At 42.9% G+C, this 15,071-nt stretch overlaps 1 protein-coding gene across 2 annotated transcripts; it reads left to right on the top strand.

Moving 5' to 3' along the window:
* The first annotated feature begins 351 nt into the window (after positions 1-351).
* Positions 352-10,997, top strand: IDS (iduronate 2-sulfatase). Of its 2 annotated transcripts, XM_053956084.1 has the most exons (10): positions 352-643; positions 1,562-1,664; positions 2,920-3,056; positions 4,447-4,624; positions 5,496-5,584; positions 6,676-6,876; positions 7,477-7,647; positions 8,226-8,352; positions 9,861-10,034; positions 10,380-10,997. In XM_053956084.1, exons 2-10 carry the CDS (start codon positions 1,598-1,600, stop codon positions 10,880-10,882), a joined length of 1,647 nt encoding a protein of 548 aa, XP_053812059.1. In that variant the 5' UTR covers positions 352-643; positions 1,562-1,597; the 3' UTR covers positions 10,883-10,997. The 2 variants fall into 2 exon arrangements, with proteins under 2 accessions (XP_053812059.1, XP_053812058.1); XM_053956083.1 differs by lacking the exons at positions 352-643; positions 1,562-1,664 and adding an exon at positions 2,008-2,246.
* Positions 10,998-15,071: the final 4,074 nt, after the last annotated feature.

Genomic DNA, 15,071 nt, shown 5'->3' with positions numbered 1-15,071 from the left:
CGAGGAGTCTCGCAATAGCGAGGTAAAAATCCTTGAGCTTACACTTAATTCCCCACTGCTTATAAATCGAACTTATGACCTTCGCGATGGCCTCCATGTGGATCGCTGGTCCGGGGACATCTCCCCCGCCTAGAATCGGCTTGGCCGTTCTGGCCGCTGTCTCTTGTCCAGGAGATTCCCGCTACCCGAGGGTTTCTCTTCTCCCTTTCCACTCCCGGATTTCGGCACCATATGTCGCCTTCTGATGAGAAGGCGGGCGACCTGGTTTCGAGACACAGCACGGCAACCCGGCCTCCCCCAGGTCACTCGGGCCACAGACGTGCACAGACACCAATGTGGTGGATGGTCAAATGGCGTTTATTATCTTATCTCATGGGGTTAAATAGTCAAGGGGGCTTCACTACGTCAGAAGGGGATGGTGGGTCTGGCTAGGGTTAGTAAGGAGTGGAAAACTACTGAGTTTAGGAGGGGCTGCATGCTTTGGGGGTAATTGATTAACTATAGCAGGAAGAAGGGGGGAAGGGTCTAGCTTTCCGTCACATCCCGAGATCTTCCGTTCACCTGTCCCTATCTACCACACACATCTCACTGAACAATAGCATTGTGACAGACCATTGTAGCCATCATTCCTGGTCATCTTATGGTGAGTGCATACACAGCATATTTGAGGCCTCAGGCATTCATCTTTACAGAGCAGAAAAGCAGATTATTTTCAATCCCATTCTTTGAGATGAAAAAGTAACAAAAGAGAGCATTTTTGTCTCAGGACTTTTACTTTGGATAAGAAAGAACAACCAATACAGTCCTGAGGCACTGAAAGAATCAAATTATAGATTTCCATTAAAGATGCATTAGTTTTCTGTAAATGGGGCTTTTTTCTCAAGTTGTTTTTGGGCTTTTTTAGTAGTCTGGTCCCAAAGACAGTGATACTTACCAGTACAATTTACTGTTAAACTTTCATTTGTATTCAAAGGTGCACCTATCACTTGCTAAAACAGAAAAATGCACCTACTGTCAGATGTTTCATTATCATAGTGGTTCCCACATCCAAGTGAGTTCATGTTAACTATTTTCAATATTGGTATACTTGTCATCAGTTTATCTGTCTGTTAAATGTATAAGACAACATAGTTACAGTCTTTTAATTCTTTTAAAATCATCCTGTGTGCTGCTTTATTATGCAACTTTGATAATCTTACGGTTCCTAATTGGGAAGCGTTTTGTGTAGTTAACAGTGAGTTTATTTTGTACAGGAATATCGGCAATTAATCTATTCTCTCTACTGCAGTTAAAGATAGCAACCATGAAAAATTGCTGAGCTTTTAATAAAACTAGTTCTTAATGAAACAGTAAGTGTCATGGGGAGCTTTTTAGTTTATGTAACTTTTTGTACATTGGCGACTCCCTGGCTCCGCAGAGTGCGTGTCCGCACAACCGGAAACACTGTTTCTTTAAAGAGCAAACAGAGTGTTAACTGATTCACAAATAGCTCTGAAGTACTCAGACAGCTTCCGCAATACTAAACCTTGATTTCCTCATTCCCCAATGTTCTTTTCACCAGAAAGAACGTCGAGAATGCCACTGACATTCCCTTTCCATGGGAGCTGCGGTGGGTGCTGAAGAACGCCGGCAGGAACCGCAGCAACAACGCTGCGCCCAGAGCAGTGCGTGCGCTGGATCCCACTGCCGGCCGGGCCCAGCCCCGCACCGCTCCGAGCCCCGCACCGCTCCGGCCGCGCCCCGGGCCGCACCGCTCCGAGCCCCGCACCGCTCCGGCCGGGCCCCGGGCCGGCACCGCTCCGAGCACCGTACCGCTCCGAGCCCCACACCGCTCCGGCCGGGCCCCGGGCCGGCACCGCTCCGAGCACCGTACCGCTCCGAGCCCCGCACCGCTCCGGCCGGGGCCCGGGCCGGCACCGCTCCCGCCGGGCCGGGCCGAGCTCCGCACCGCTCCGAGCCCCGCACCGCGGGGCCGCTCGCTCGTGGGGCCGTGGCGCCCCCGCGCGGGGAAGGGGAAGAGGACGGGGAAGGGGAAGCGCCGCTCCCGGCGGGGTTCAGGCTCCGGCGATGGTTCAAGACACCACCCCCGGGCCGCCTCTGCCCGGCCCCGCCGCCTCGCAGAGACATGGCGGCGGCGCGGCTGTGCCTCTGCCTGATCCTGTTCCTGTGCCTGCTGCGGCTGCCCCGGGATGCCTTCGCGGCCGGCCCGGCGGCGGCGGGGCCCGGAGCTGGGCGCGGGCCCGGGGGTTCGTTCTGGCGGCGGGGCCTGGGCTGGGGGGAGCGGCCGGCGGGAGCCCGGGGCCGAGGGGCTCGCTGTGTCCCGCTGGGTTCAGTGTGTCCCGCGGGCCCGGTGTGTCCCTAGGGGCTCGCTGTGTCCCTGGGGAGGTTGCTGCTTCAGCTGCCAGCGCCGAGCGGGTCCTGCGCACGTCAAGCCCCCAGCCCGCCACCTTGTGAGGGCGTTTTAAAAAGACGTGTCATCGATTGAAGAAAAATGGTTTTATCTGTTGGGAACAGAATTACACAGAACTACAGTGTTGTTTACCTGTGGTTTAACACCCTTCTCAAAGCTTGCAGGCTGTAGAATTCGGTAGTAGGTAGACTTATAAAATACCTCTTTATTTTGCACCACCCTATTTTAGCCAGCTGCAATGTGTTGCTGTCCGTAGCACCTGGAGAAAATACCATGCGTGCAAGCAATGAAATAGGAAGGGAATGAAAGCTACTATATTTCTGTCTAGGCCAAATAAGAATTTCTGTCTTTGAAGAATTAATTGCATTGTTTGCATTCTCTTGCAAAGATATTCTTGCTCATTTTATTAATTTTATTTTTGTCCTCAAATGTGTTTAAGGATTAAAAACTTTAAATCAGCATAAAGTAACTGCTCAGGTTAATTTATTTCTAATTCTGTTTCTTCATAGATGGCATGAATGTCTTGTTTATAATTGTGGATGATCTGCGTCCTGTGTTAGGCTGCTACGGAGATAAGCTTGTGAAATCTCCCAACATTGATCAACTTGCTTCCCAAAGTATGGTGTTCAGCAATGCATATGCCCAGGTGAGATAAATGACTTAAACATGTTTTCTCTATGCAAAATAATTACTGGTTTTATCACAGTAGGTGTTAGGCAGGCCACTAGAAACAGCAAGTATATATTAACTTGAAGTCTTTTCAATAGAAAATAAATGACTGGGCTGAACTGTAGTGTTTGAACCTATCTTTACTAAGGTGAGAAAAATGAAAACAGGGCATTTAAATTATGGTATTTATGTAGCCCTTGGAGGAGTAGATTGCCACTCAAGTGTTTTCACTGTTTGCAGCCAAGTGCTGCTTAAAAATACTATTTTACTAAATTAAAATTTTCTTTTTCTACTGCTTACAAAAGATTATGTTTTACTTTTTAATCTTTTGAGGAAATCAGTTCTATAGACTGCTATAAAGGAGCAGTTTGTGTGGTAAGCATCACTCTAAAATAGAGGACTGAAAACATCACTAATTGCTCTTCACTTGAATACTCTGTATAGGATGTCTACATTCCCAAGTTCCTCTCTGCTGAGAAATTAGAAGTTTGGGTCTAATTCCAACCCAAAGCAGTAACTCTTGGGTTTTGTCAGTTTTTTGAGGCAGAATTGGTCAGACCTTTGGACCATAACCCACATCTCCTGTTTTTATCCTTTCTTTATTCTTAAGTCCAGATCAACTACACCTTTGGCTCTTATCAGCACAGTCGACCTGCCACTGCTGCTTAATTCTGTGTAATGTGAGCAACCAGATTTCAAAAGCAATGCCTTTATGGAACTTGGCTTGCTTTTTTTAAAAGCTTGCAGTTTGGAATTGATGCGCTTAATAAGGAAACTGTTCATTCCTGCCTGAGGTGATGTGAAACTCATTCTCTGTGATTCCCAAGTTTTCAGATGGTTGTGGTGCAGCTATCGATGCCTGGAGAGGCTGCCTAGAACAGAGGCTAGACAGTGTTGAAGGAATAAAGTAGGTATTTATTAAAAAGGCCTTCAAAGGATACACCTTGGGCAGTACAAGAGCCCAGCTGAGGCTACACCCAAGATAGATGATGGGTCACAAGTTTTCACACTTTTATAAGTTTTGGTCCATTTCCATATTGGGGTTAATTGTCCAATTACAGCTTCAGGTTACGAAGTCCCATCCTCCCAGTTTGTTCTCCTCAATTCACTGCTGTTTATACTTTTTGGGCCTGGCGCTGCAATGGTGTCCTTGGTTCTGGGGCTGGAAAAAGATTGTTTTGTCTAACTAAACTGTGAAGAGAACTTGCTAACTCTTTATATGAAGTTCAGAGTTATATATTAATGCAGTACAGAATCTGGAAAATATGAAAGCTAAAGCTTAAGGCATATCACTATGCCCAAGGTAGTTCACACGTGTGTTCTGGTTTTTGTTCCAAATGTCTCTCCTTGGCTGCCTTTCTCCTCAGCAAGCTGTGTGTGCTCCCAGCAGAGTGTCATTTCTCACTGGCCGCAGGCCTGACACTACCCGGCTCTATGATTTCTACTCCTACTGGAGAGTTCATGCAGGAAACTATTCCACCATGCCCCAGTATTTCAAGGAAAACGGCTACGTGACCCTATCTGTGGGGAAAGTTTTTCATCCTGGTATGGTTTGAATTGTCATTTGCTTAACACAGAAATGCTTGATGTATATAGTCTCACAAACTTAAATTAGTATTGATGTGTGATTCTCGTCTATATTAAGAACCTAAATCATAATCATAAGCCAGATTTTACAGTGGTTGTCATTAAGTCTTAAGGCATTAGAGATGAATGTATTAGATGACTTTTTCTAATGGATGTTTTCACATCTTATCTGGGAATTGTGGGAATAAATGTCGAACATTCTAAAAATACATCTGTACGGCAGGTATCTGCTGAAAATGAAATTACTTGTTGGCTTATTTCTGCCTGTACATGCTTCGTGTTTCCTAATAGGCTGTGAGTCTGGATCAGGATATGTAGAATGTATGACTAATGCTTCAAGTTCAGTAGGAAATTAGTTCACTAGTTAAAAAGCAGTAATACTACTGAGGTGAAAAATATTGTAATACTGATCCTCTTTTTGGCAGTTCCTTATCCTAGAACTAAGCTTGTGTGAATAGTTTCAGTATGTGTTTCAGTTTACAGTAAAGCTAATCAAGGATACACATGAAGACTGTTATTAGTCCTGGGTAGTTTTTTTTTTTTTTGTTTGTTTTTTGGGTTTCTTTTGGTGTTGCCTGAAGTAAGGTTCTTCAACAGGCTTGTGTCTCCCTCACTAGTACAAGGTGTATTTCAGAGAAGAATATCTGTCTTAAACTTTTTTGACTTTTATTTCTTATCTTTTCCTCAGTTGTCAAAGATTCATTTGAAATGTTTCTTCATTTAACGTATTTTAAAAAAAAACCCAATTGAAGACAAGTTAAACTTCTGTCTGAGCTCTTCCTTGTTCAGTGAATTATTTGAACATTTTTAATATCTTTATCAATTCCAGGGGTTTCATCCAATTACAGTGATGACTATCCCTACAGTTGGTCCATTCCACCTTTTCATCCTTCAGCTGAAAAGCACGAGAATGATAAGGTAAGTGTGACTTGTGGCATTCTAACAGAGAAGGGTGTTCAAGATATAAACAAGTTCTTTGTATCAAGGATAGGCTGTGCCCTCTGGGTTTTGAGGCTGCACCCTTGTGCAGGAAACAAGTAACCATTTCAATGCTTTGTTTCTGTGCTTTCCAAAAGAAGGCCTAGATTAACAGATGTGTGTTTTGTTAATCAACGTCTTGCAGATGGTTTAAGTATTTCTAAATTGGTATTTGGAAACTTCAGTTACTGAGATATAAGCAAGAATTATCCTTATTTATGTCTAGGTTATGAATTCCTTTACCTGAAAAGTGTGGTTGTCAACTTGCACCTGCAACTGATCTGGCTTTGCTTTAATTAGTGACAAAACATTGTCAGCAGTGATAAAGAGCTCAGGACTCAGTGAGCAGGGGCCATAATTAATATAATGTTTAAATAATGTGAATCTTTATAATCTGATCCAGTTTTCTAGAACGTTTGTTACTCTTAAGTGTGACGCAAACATTGCATTAGCATCATGTGTGGGAATCTGTACACAGCCCAGCAGGAGCTGCAGTCTTGAGGGTACAGACAGCCTTGGCAGTGCTTTGGTCTTGGGTTTACTGCTGGAAGAAGACTGGTTTTAACAACAGCAGCATTTACATCCATGACATAAAGAGAAGTAGGTTAATTTAGCAACCCTCCCAAACACCCTGCTGGGGCCACCTTTCCCTGGTCACTGTTTAGTCTAATTTATCTCTCTTCACTGCTTACACATCAGCCACTGCTGGCATTTACTCAGAAGCTAAGTCAGTAGTTTCCAGGCAGCTTTCTATGAACTCTTGGGGTCAAAAGGAACTAAAATGTATGTATATATAGGAGAACCAAATGCTGCTGCATCTCCATTAGATCAGAGATTCTATTCATCATAGAAGCTGTGGGCTTTTGACCCATGTGACTACATTTAATTTTCTACCCAGGTTTAGAGAGGATTCCTGCATTTTCATAGGCATGGAAATTGGTAGAAACAAATTGGTTTTAAAGTTACAGAACAGGGGATTTTGTCATTGTATTTAACAGAGGTTACTGAACTATTTTTTTTTTTCCATGAAGACTTGTAGGGGAAAAGATGGAAAACTTCATGCAAACTTGGTGTGCCCAGTGAACGTGACAGAAATGCCTGAGGGGACTCTGCCTGATATTCAGAGCACTGAGGAGGCCATATACTTACTGAATGTCATGAAAACCACCAGGCAAAAGTTCTTCCTGGCTGTTGGTTACCACAAGCCACATATCCCACTGAGGTACCCACAGGTGAGGAGACTGGAACCTGCAGGAAAGGTTACTTAGACAAATGTTGCTTTTGTTTTAAAAAGCTGTTCCCACAAATGCTGTATTGCTGTTTCTGGAAAGAGAGTTGGAAAGCAGCCTTGATTTGGTGTAACTTCAGGAGTCACCTATGATGTATTTCAGAGCATTTAATGAGAATGAATTGTGACTCCTCAGCCAGAAGCCAGGCTTCTGCCACCATGATGGTGACTGCTATTGCATGGAGATGGGCTTCAGCTTGATGGAGTATGACATAATGAGGCCTTAAAGATCTTGTATTTCATTCTCTGTTTGACTTGGTGGCAAAACTCCTACTGCTTTCAAAGTGGTGTTGGACCTTTTATTAGTGTTGTTTTGAAATACAGGAGGCTGGGTTTAGGTATTTACTAACTCAGTATTTTTCAGGAATTGGTTGGGGATGTCTAGTATTGCTCTTTCACACTCTGGCAGAAGGGGAATACATGAAGCCTTGTAAACTGTAATGTTAAAGAGTTCTGCAAGGGAAAGTGGTTGCTGTTTAAACACAAAATTAACAGGGTATGTTGGAGGTGAGGACAGTCTTTATACGTGTTTTGTGTTGTAAAGGAATTTCTCAAGTTGTACCCCTTGGAAAATATCACATTGGCCCCAGATCCCTGGGTGCCTAAGAAGCTACCTTCTGTGGCATACAACCCCTGGATGGATATCAGACAGAGGGATGATGTGGAAGCACTAAATGTTAGTTTTCCTTATGGACCACTTCCAGATGATTTCCAGGTAAGCTGTCAAGTTTGTCTGAAGTCAAACTGCCTTCACTTGTTCAAATGCAAGGGAGGAGTCAGCTGCTCTTGGATGCTCCCAGTTATTCAGCAACTGACCATTTGCAATTATGAATTCCCTGCCTTGTATGCTGTCACCTCTAGCTCTGTAGGCAAACCTTCACTGTCACTGCAGTTCAGGTTGCATGTGAGGGAATGTATGTAGCAGCTACCAATGCTGTGTTTGTGTTCATTATCTGAGTCTGTTTATCTGTTTTAAGCCAGCACACAGTGTAACTTCTTTAGCAAGATTTTCCTTGACTCTCCAGTGCTTATGCCAAAATTAAGTGCACTGGCTAGACCAAGAGATGCAGAATGGGTTGCTTTGCAGTGTTTTTGCTTGAAAGCACTTCTGGGAGGGGGAATTTTCTAGCTGCCCCCTCCCAGTTTACCTTTTCTGGGACATTAATTGGGCTACAGACAATTAAAGCTTTACAAGCAGAGTCCTTTAGTTCTTTTACACAGCCACCGCCTGGTTCTGCTGGATGTGGCTGGGGAAAAACTTTTTTTTTTTCTCCCGTTCCCTTAACTTGGCAGCGGCAGATTCGTCAGAGTTACTATGCAGCAGTTTCTTACCTGGATGTACAAATTGGCCTGCTTCTGAGTGCTTTGGATGATGCAGGACTCTCAAATAACACAATAGTAGTTTTTACTGCTGATCATGGTAAGCATTTAAATCTTCCTCGAGCTTACTGTTAAGAACGTCATTGTGCAGCTCAGTGCTGGCATATTAATTCAGTGTGTGTTTCTATAGTGTCAGGCAGAGCTGTCATACCTTGTTCCTCTGGCTTGTCTGAGCCAGATTGAGGGGACTGGCACTGGCTTCTGTGGCTGCACAGTTCTGTCCCCACAGGCACTTTTAATCAGGTTGAGGATTTGCTGGTGAGGGATGAGGCTGCCTGCCAGGACACAGGGCTGAGCCTGCTGTATTCCCACCCCCTACCCAAGGAGTGACTGTTGCTGGGAACTGTGCTCTGAGAGGACAGCCACCACTTCTCCCCCCTTACCATTTGTAGAAAGCCATCTGGTACAGTGGGTAACAGGCTTTCTCATTAACTGCTCAAGTGTGTTTTCTTACACTTGTCATTGCTGCTTGCAGATCATCTAAACTGATAGGGATATGGTTCCCTCTCATGACTAAGATTCTGCACACTCTGGATCCTGGTGGTAAAAAACTTAATTTGAGCTGTGGGACAAATACCTCATTTGTATACCTCATATACAAGCATTTAATGCTTGCTTCAATACTCTAATATTCATTAAAATACCCTGTCTTGATCCACTTGATTGTGGGATTGCTTAGCTGATTTAAACCAGTTAGGGTGTGAATTAACTACATAAATTTAAAGTCACATATATAGTAAATTTGGGTTGACTTCTGTGAGCATGTGTATATAAAAAGCTCTTACAAGTTGCAAAGCAATGGGATTAATACTTTTGGTACTAAAGTGACTCTAGATGTTCCTTCTGACTTGTTTGTAAACTGATTTTTTTCTTTTCTGTGCTTTGGATAACTGTAAACAGTTGGTGTTTCCAATACTATGGCTGGCAAACTAATCAAGAAAAAACATGTGTTAACATAGCTATCACAGAGTTCCTTTGTCTTCCCCCAAAGTGAAGTTGGCAGTGTATCTGCCTGGAAGGAAGTCATGTTGGCATCTCTTTCAAGAGGATGAGTAGAGCTGAAAAGTTTTATCTCTATTGCTTCCTCAGGGGTGTAGCATCCTGATAGGGCAGTCTGGCTTAGAGAGCAGCCTTGGCTCCAAGGGATGTTCAGCTACAGTGTTAACAGGAGCATTGGAGAGCTGGCAGCTGCCCAAAACTTAAATGAATGCTTTGTGGAATTGATCTTGAGACTCTTGCAGACACTGTGACACACCCCAATTCCTCTTTTCTGCTGCTTTAATGGTAATTTGAGAATCTAGACATAAGGAAAGGTGTAATTATTTTCTTTATGAAAGAGTATTAAGTTGCAAGATTTAGGTGGCTGTTGAAATAGTTTTCACATTAGAGAAAAGCCTTGTTACATCTAAATACAGATTATTTACCTTTTAATATAACCTTTATAATAGACTAGTGGCCTCAACAGTCAGATTCAATTTATAATGAAGAAGAAATCACTACTAGATTACAAACCAGTGTCTGCTCTGAATTGTCTTCTTTGTCACCTAGGATGGTCCCTGGGAGAACATGGTGAATGGGCAAAATACAGCAATTTTGATGTTGCTACCCGAGTGCCGCTGATGTTTTATGTCCCAGGAATGACAACTTGCCCTGTCAGTCAAGGAGCAAGAGTCTTCCCCTACCTTGACCCTTTTAGCCATATTGGAGGCTCAGTACCTCAAGGTACTTACTTTTTGTTTGCAGTGGGTAGATAGAGGTGGTTATGTGTCTCCAGGCACCTTGAGAATTTACTTTGTCTTTCTGAAGAGCACTTTTTCAAACTAATGGTTATGATTATCTCTAAGGCTATTGGAGAAACAAATGCAGAAGTTTTCTTGTTAAAAGTACATCATAAGTGCATTGACTGGCATCTTCACAGCTAACTGCCACTCCTTAATTGCCTTGATTTCGGTACCCCCAAAATTCCTGTACAGAGTGCTTTGAATAAAACACCAGCTGAATTATTAGAAAAAGTTGTTGTCCAACCACCCTGTTCCATAACTTATATTTTGATATTATTTCTTCTAGGACAAAGTAAAAAAGTGGTGGAGCTGGTATCTCTGTTTCCAACGCTTGCAGAGCTGGCTGGCCTGCAGGTCCCTCCTGCGTGCCCAGAGATGTCGTTTGGTGTTGTGCTGTGCACTGAGGGGAGAAGCATTGTCCACTATTTTAATATCTCTGAAGGAAAGGTGGAAGAAGGCAAGGAAGGGTGTGATGACACTGACAGGTGTTTTAATGAAGAACCTGTTGCTTTCAGCCAATATCCCCGGCCTGCAGACACTCCCCAGTGGAACTCTGACAAACCAAAGCTGAAAGACATCAGGATCATGGGCTATTCCATGCGTACCATTGACTACAGGTACACGGTGTGGGTGCAGTTTGATCCCAACAACTTCAGTGCTAACTTCGAGGATGTCCATGCAGGAGAGTTGTACATGATGGAGAATGACCCAAACCAGGATTATAACATCTATGACAATACTTCACATGGTTGGTTTTTCAAAAATCTTCTTGGCTTTCTAAAGCACTAGGGTTCAGAAACTTCTTTGTGCCTGTTCTTGCAACTGAATTAATGCTTCCTTCTTTTGTATAGAATCTTTCTGTTGTACAGAAGACATTTGGATTGAATAAAAATCCTGCTTGTATCAAAACAAGCTATTGCCTTTGTCTTGTTATGGCCCTTAGTGCACTGAAGTAGCCAGAGGGGACTTCTGTGGCTGTTTTCAAACACAAGCTTGTAAGGCTTCTGAAAAGGCCACACAGAGCACCAGGCCCATACTGTGAAACATCTCAGTGGTCTTCTGTAGCAAGTGAAGAATTAAATTTCATTATCTGTGCTGAAACTGTTGGTGTGAAAGGTGGAAAACCAGAAATTTACATGTTTGAGTGGCCTTGTGGAGAATGTAAATTGTGCCACAGGGCCTGTCCCCTTTACCCAGGAGACTTGGGGCTGGAGTGGTGAAGCAGACAGTTGGTAGTGGGAAGGGTTGAGGTGTTTGCTCTCATTAGCCTTACCTCTTACTATTGCCCAGGGAGAAACTTCATATGTTTTATCCAAAATTTAATTATTTTAAACACAAGCTTTAATTTGGAATTCATGCTTCTTATGATACAGCAGAAGAATCTGAATTTTTAATTAGTTAATGTGCGTGAAATGAGTGCTTTCATCACCGAAACACTAAATAAGACTGGGGGGTTAAGGTAACACCAATATTCTCTTTTGTGGATTTTCCTGAGGACTGGTTTAATGAGTCTCCACAGGTGAGAGGAGATGGAAACCTTTAGCTTTTAGAGCTGGCTGGTTGCAGAATTGCTCAGTGCACTTGAGGGTTGTCACATCCAGTGACAGAGACCTGCATGTTTGCCTTCCTAGGTGCTAATGGGCTTGGCATTCCGTTTTGGACTAGGAGAGCTAAAAGCCTCCCATTTAAATTTTTAGTATGGCATTTAGCAACACAGGATGTGGAGCATTAGTTGTCCTAAGCTATGCTGTAGGTAATGTCCAGATGGCCAGATGCATTAAGGTAAATATGTTTGGGAGCTTGTATCTGAGAAAAATGGTTTTGCTGAGTATTTTATGTAAGTGCTGTCTGTACTTTGTGCTCACAGCCACGAGGTACACGGTGCTTTAGTATGAAGGCAGTAATTTGTGTTGTTTTCTATCAGCCTGCTGGATTTCTGCAGTTCTGTCTTAGTAATCAAGAGTCTTAGAATTTGTACCTTAAAAAACAAGAGCTTGATCAGATGATGTTAACTCCTGCTACCTTCCTTAATGAACTGCTCTAATTCCTACAAAAAGCCAGCCATTACTCGTCTTCCTCAGCTAAATTGACTTTAATATCCTGGAGAAGCCATAAATATAACTTTATTTCATTAAAATCCATGTGACAGTCTTATTCCTAATTAATGTAGGGATACCCACCATGCATCTGATTCTCTGTTAGAAGACAGTGGTTATTTAGGGCCTTAAACTCAATTATAAGAATGTATTTCTTACGAACTTGTCATTTGTTTTACTCAGCCTGAGATCCTGTGTGTTCTACAGCATTATTATTCCAGGTAAAAATGTATTTTTCCCTCATTTATGCATATATACTTAGATCCTCAGCTGGTGTGAAGTACTTCAGTTGTATGTAGCAGATTCAATGTAGCTATACCAATTTCACACTGCTGAAGGTGTGTTTTACTGAGAGCAGAGCCAGGCAGAGATTTGAAGTCTGCAGCTAGAGCTAATTATATCTCTGACACACTTTCCTTCAAAGGAAAATCAAATATTGGGGAAGTTATTTTGGGGAATGTATTGAAGCGTTAAGGATTAATCTAAATCTCTGGTATGCTGGGTCAGTAATACAATGTGCATTTAAAATTGTTCTGGCAAATGGGTATTATCTGAGACTTGGCTACGTGAGCTTTGTGTTTTGTTCTCCTGCTAAGACATCTGCAAAAAACAAAAACAAAAAAAAAAAAAAACCCAACCAACCAAACAAAAAAAACCCCACAGTTTTTGGGGGATGTAAAATTATAGTATGTAGATAAATTATTTAGGATTCTTTTGCATGGAAACATTTCTGTGCATACCCTGTCCTAAGCCTTCCATCACTTCAGGCAATTTAATTTTTCTAGTGGAGATAAGAGTCCTGGTGCTAGGTGATGAGTATTTTTTTCCTCAAGTCATTCTCTTTATATTGAAAGGGAAAAGCTGCCCTTGACCTTTCTTAATCAAAATCCAGTAATCTTTTGGGGAGACATGAAACAGAATTGTCTCTGACAGCCAGTGAATCAAGATGTATCTGCAAGCTCAGGGCAAGGACGTTCCTGAGGAATCGCAGAAGTCCCTGAGCAGGATTCTACAGTGCACCTGGAGAGCTGGGCCCTTCTGCCTGCTGCTGAGGTGGGGCAGAGTGTTCCTGGGGATGAAAGGCACAGCAGTAAAAAAACCTCTGCTCTTGCAAGTGCCATGTTTGTTTTGTTATGGAACTGGGTGAGTGAAGGGAAAATGCAGCAATGATAAACAGAGAATGCCCATTTTTTCAAGCAAACCAAAACACTGTTTCTGCTGGAGAACCTGAGCTATGGGTCTTGCTGGTCTGAGCAACCTCCACTGAAGAACAAAAGAGCTTAACAGGAGCAATAAAAGTAAAGTGCTGTTGTGAGCAGCGCTGTCTCTAGAGGGAAGAGTTTGCAAGCCAAGCATCCGGAAATAAATGAGATGCCAGAGTTGACCCTATTTCTCAGGATGGCACCAGAACAGCTGGAAGAGCAGCAGGATGCTGCCTCAGCAGGAATTGTTACCTGTGGTACATTCATGGAGAGCCTCCACTGGGGACTGCAGAGTAGCCGCTGTAAGCACTTGGCACAAAGCAGAGTCAATAAACAGACCGCTGTTAATAAGCTAATGTACAACAGTGATTAAGCAATGGAATCAAGATTTTGGTCCCTAAACAGCTGTACATCAGTCAGTCATAACTCATGATGTTTTATCGAGTGTATAGATGCACAAAACCCTAAAATCAAACTTTCTGAAGGAAGGTGAAATATACACTATGTACAAAGCAGAAGCAATGGGAATCTTAAAAAAAAACAGAGGCGCCTGTGTTTGGGTATTCTTTGTAGCACTACAGGAATGTTTATGGCATGCTGTTTGCAAAGCAAAGATTTGGGTCTAATTTCAGGCATGCTGTGCACACTGGAGTAGATGGAAATGCTACAGCTCCACACTGTGCTGTGCAACAGATTGGAATCCCCCCTTTGGCCTGTGCTTGCTGCGGGAAATGGGGTACGTTTTGGATTAATGTGAGAGTTGCAAGTGTGTTTGTGTGCTGAGGCAGGCAAAGGCAGCTGAGAGTCCCAGCTATTGGTCAGAAGTTACCTGATTAATCACCATTGCATGTTAATTATGTATTAGTGACTTGCTGCTGTGCTGTCTTGGTCAAGTGGAGTCCCCTGCTGGAACAAGTGTTCACAGCATGAAGGATAGGATGTGGATGTGATGGTTCTATATCAGGGATGTTTCTTAATTCCTTGTGCTAATGTGTATTTTCTCTGATAGTCAGCAATATCACCAGTGGCAAAAGGACCATAATGTCATGGTTGGCACCCAGAGTTGCAGGGCACTGTGCACAGCTTACGTTTCATATACTTGGGAAGTGCCTGGTAGTTGCAGTTGAGTTCCTTTGTTGAATGTGTAATTCCTTTTTTTTTTTTTTTTTTTCCCCTCCAGTGGTTACTTAGCATTCAAATGTGAAACGCTACATAAAGAATGAAATTGCCCTCCTGGTAACTAGGTTTTCCAGCACTTTACAGTTTTCTAGGCTATAGAACTTCTTGCTTTTCACATCAGAAACTCCCAACCAAGTTGACTCCGTGTCAAAACTTTTTATGTCTCTGTGTTTGACTTCCTAGCTAATGAAAATTATCTTCAGATCTGCATGGGTGGATCTTGACTCCAATGTTCTTCTCTGCCTAAATGTACAGGTCTCCTTTTAAAGTCTGTGGGAGCTCTGCTTATGAAAGAAGATAGGCTACCAATGTCAAGATCTACCATATGAAGCAGCAAAAAGAGCTTTTTGTCCTCTATCTGTAAAACTTGTCTCAGTGCTGTGTAGCAGAAGAACATTTCTATCCAGCAGTGTGTGAAGGCACCAACTATAATGGAGCTTTGACTAAGCAAGAGGAAATGGCAAAGTCTGAAATGTTTCTGTAGGTGCAGTTGGACAGGGA

This window comes from Vidua chalybeata, chromosome 14, assembly GCF_026979565.1.
Source record: "Vidua chalybeata isolate OUT-0048 chromosome 14, bVidCha1 merged haplotype, whole genome shotgun sequence".
In the NCBI taxonomy this organism is placed as follows: Eukaryota; Metazoa; Chordata; class Aves; order Passeriformes; family Viduidae; genus Vidua; species Vidua chalybeata.
Note: the sequence above shows the minus strand (reverse complement) of the source record. Positions and strands in the feature narration are given on the sequence as shown.

What these genes read in the sequence shown, in the direction of transcription:
- IDS (XM_053956083.1), top strand. Translation starts at nt 2,126, where the DNA reads ATGGCGGCGGCGCGGCTGTGCCTCTGCCTGATCCTGTTCCTGTGCCTG. An exon ending in AGCTGGGCGCGGGCCCGGGG is followed by an intron (nt 2,247 to 2,919) that starts GTTCGTTCTGGC and finishes GTTTCTTCATAG; the next exon opens with ATGGCATGAATGTCTTGTTT. An exon ending in TCCCACTGAGGTACCCACAG is followed by an intron (nt 6,877 to 7,476) that starts GTGAGGAGACTG and finishes TGTGTTGTAAAG; the next exon opens with GAATTTCTCAAGTTGTACCC.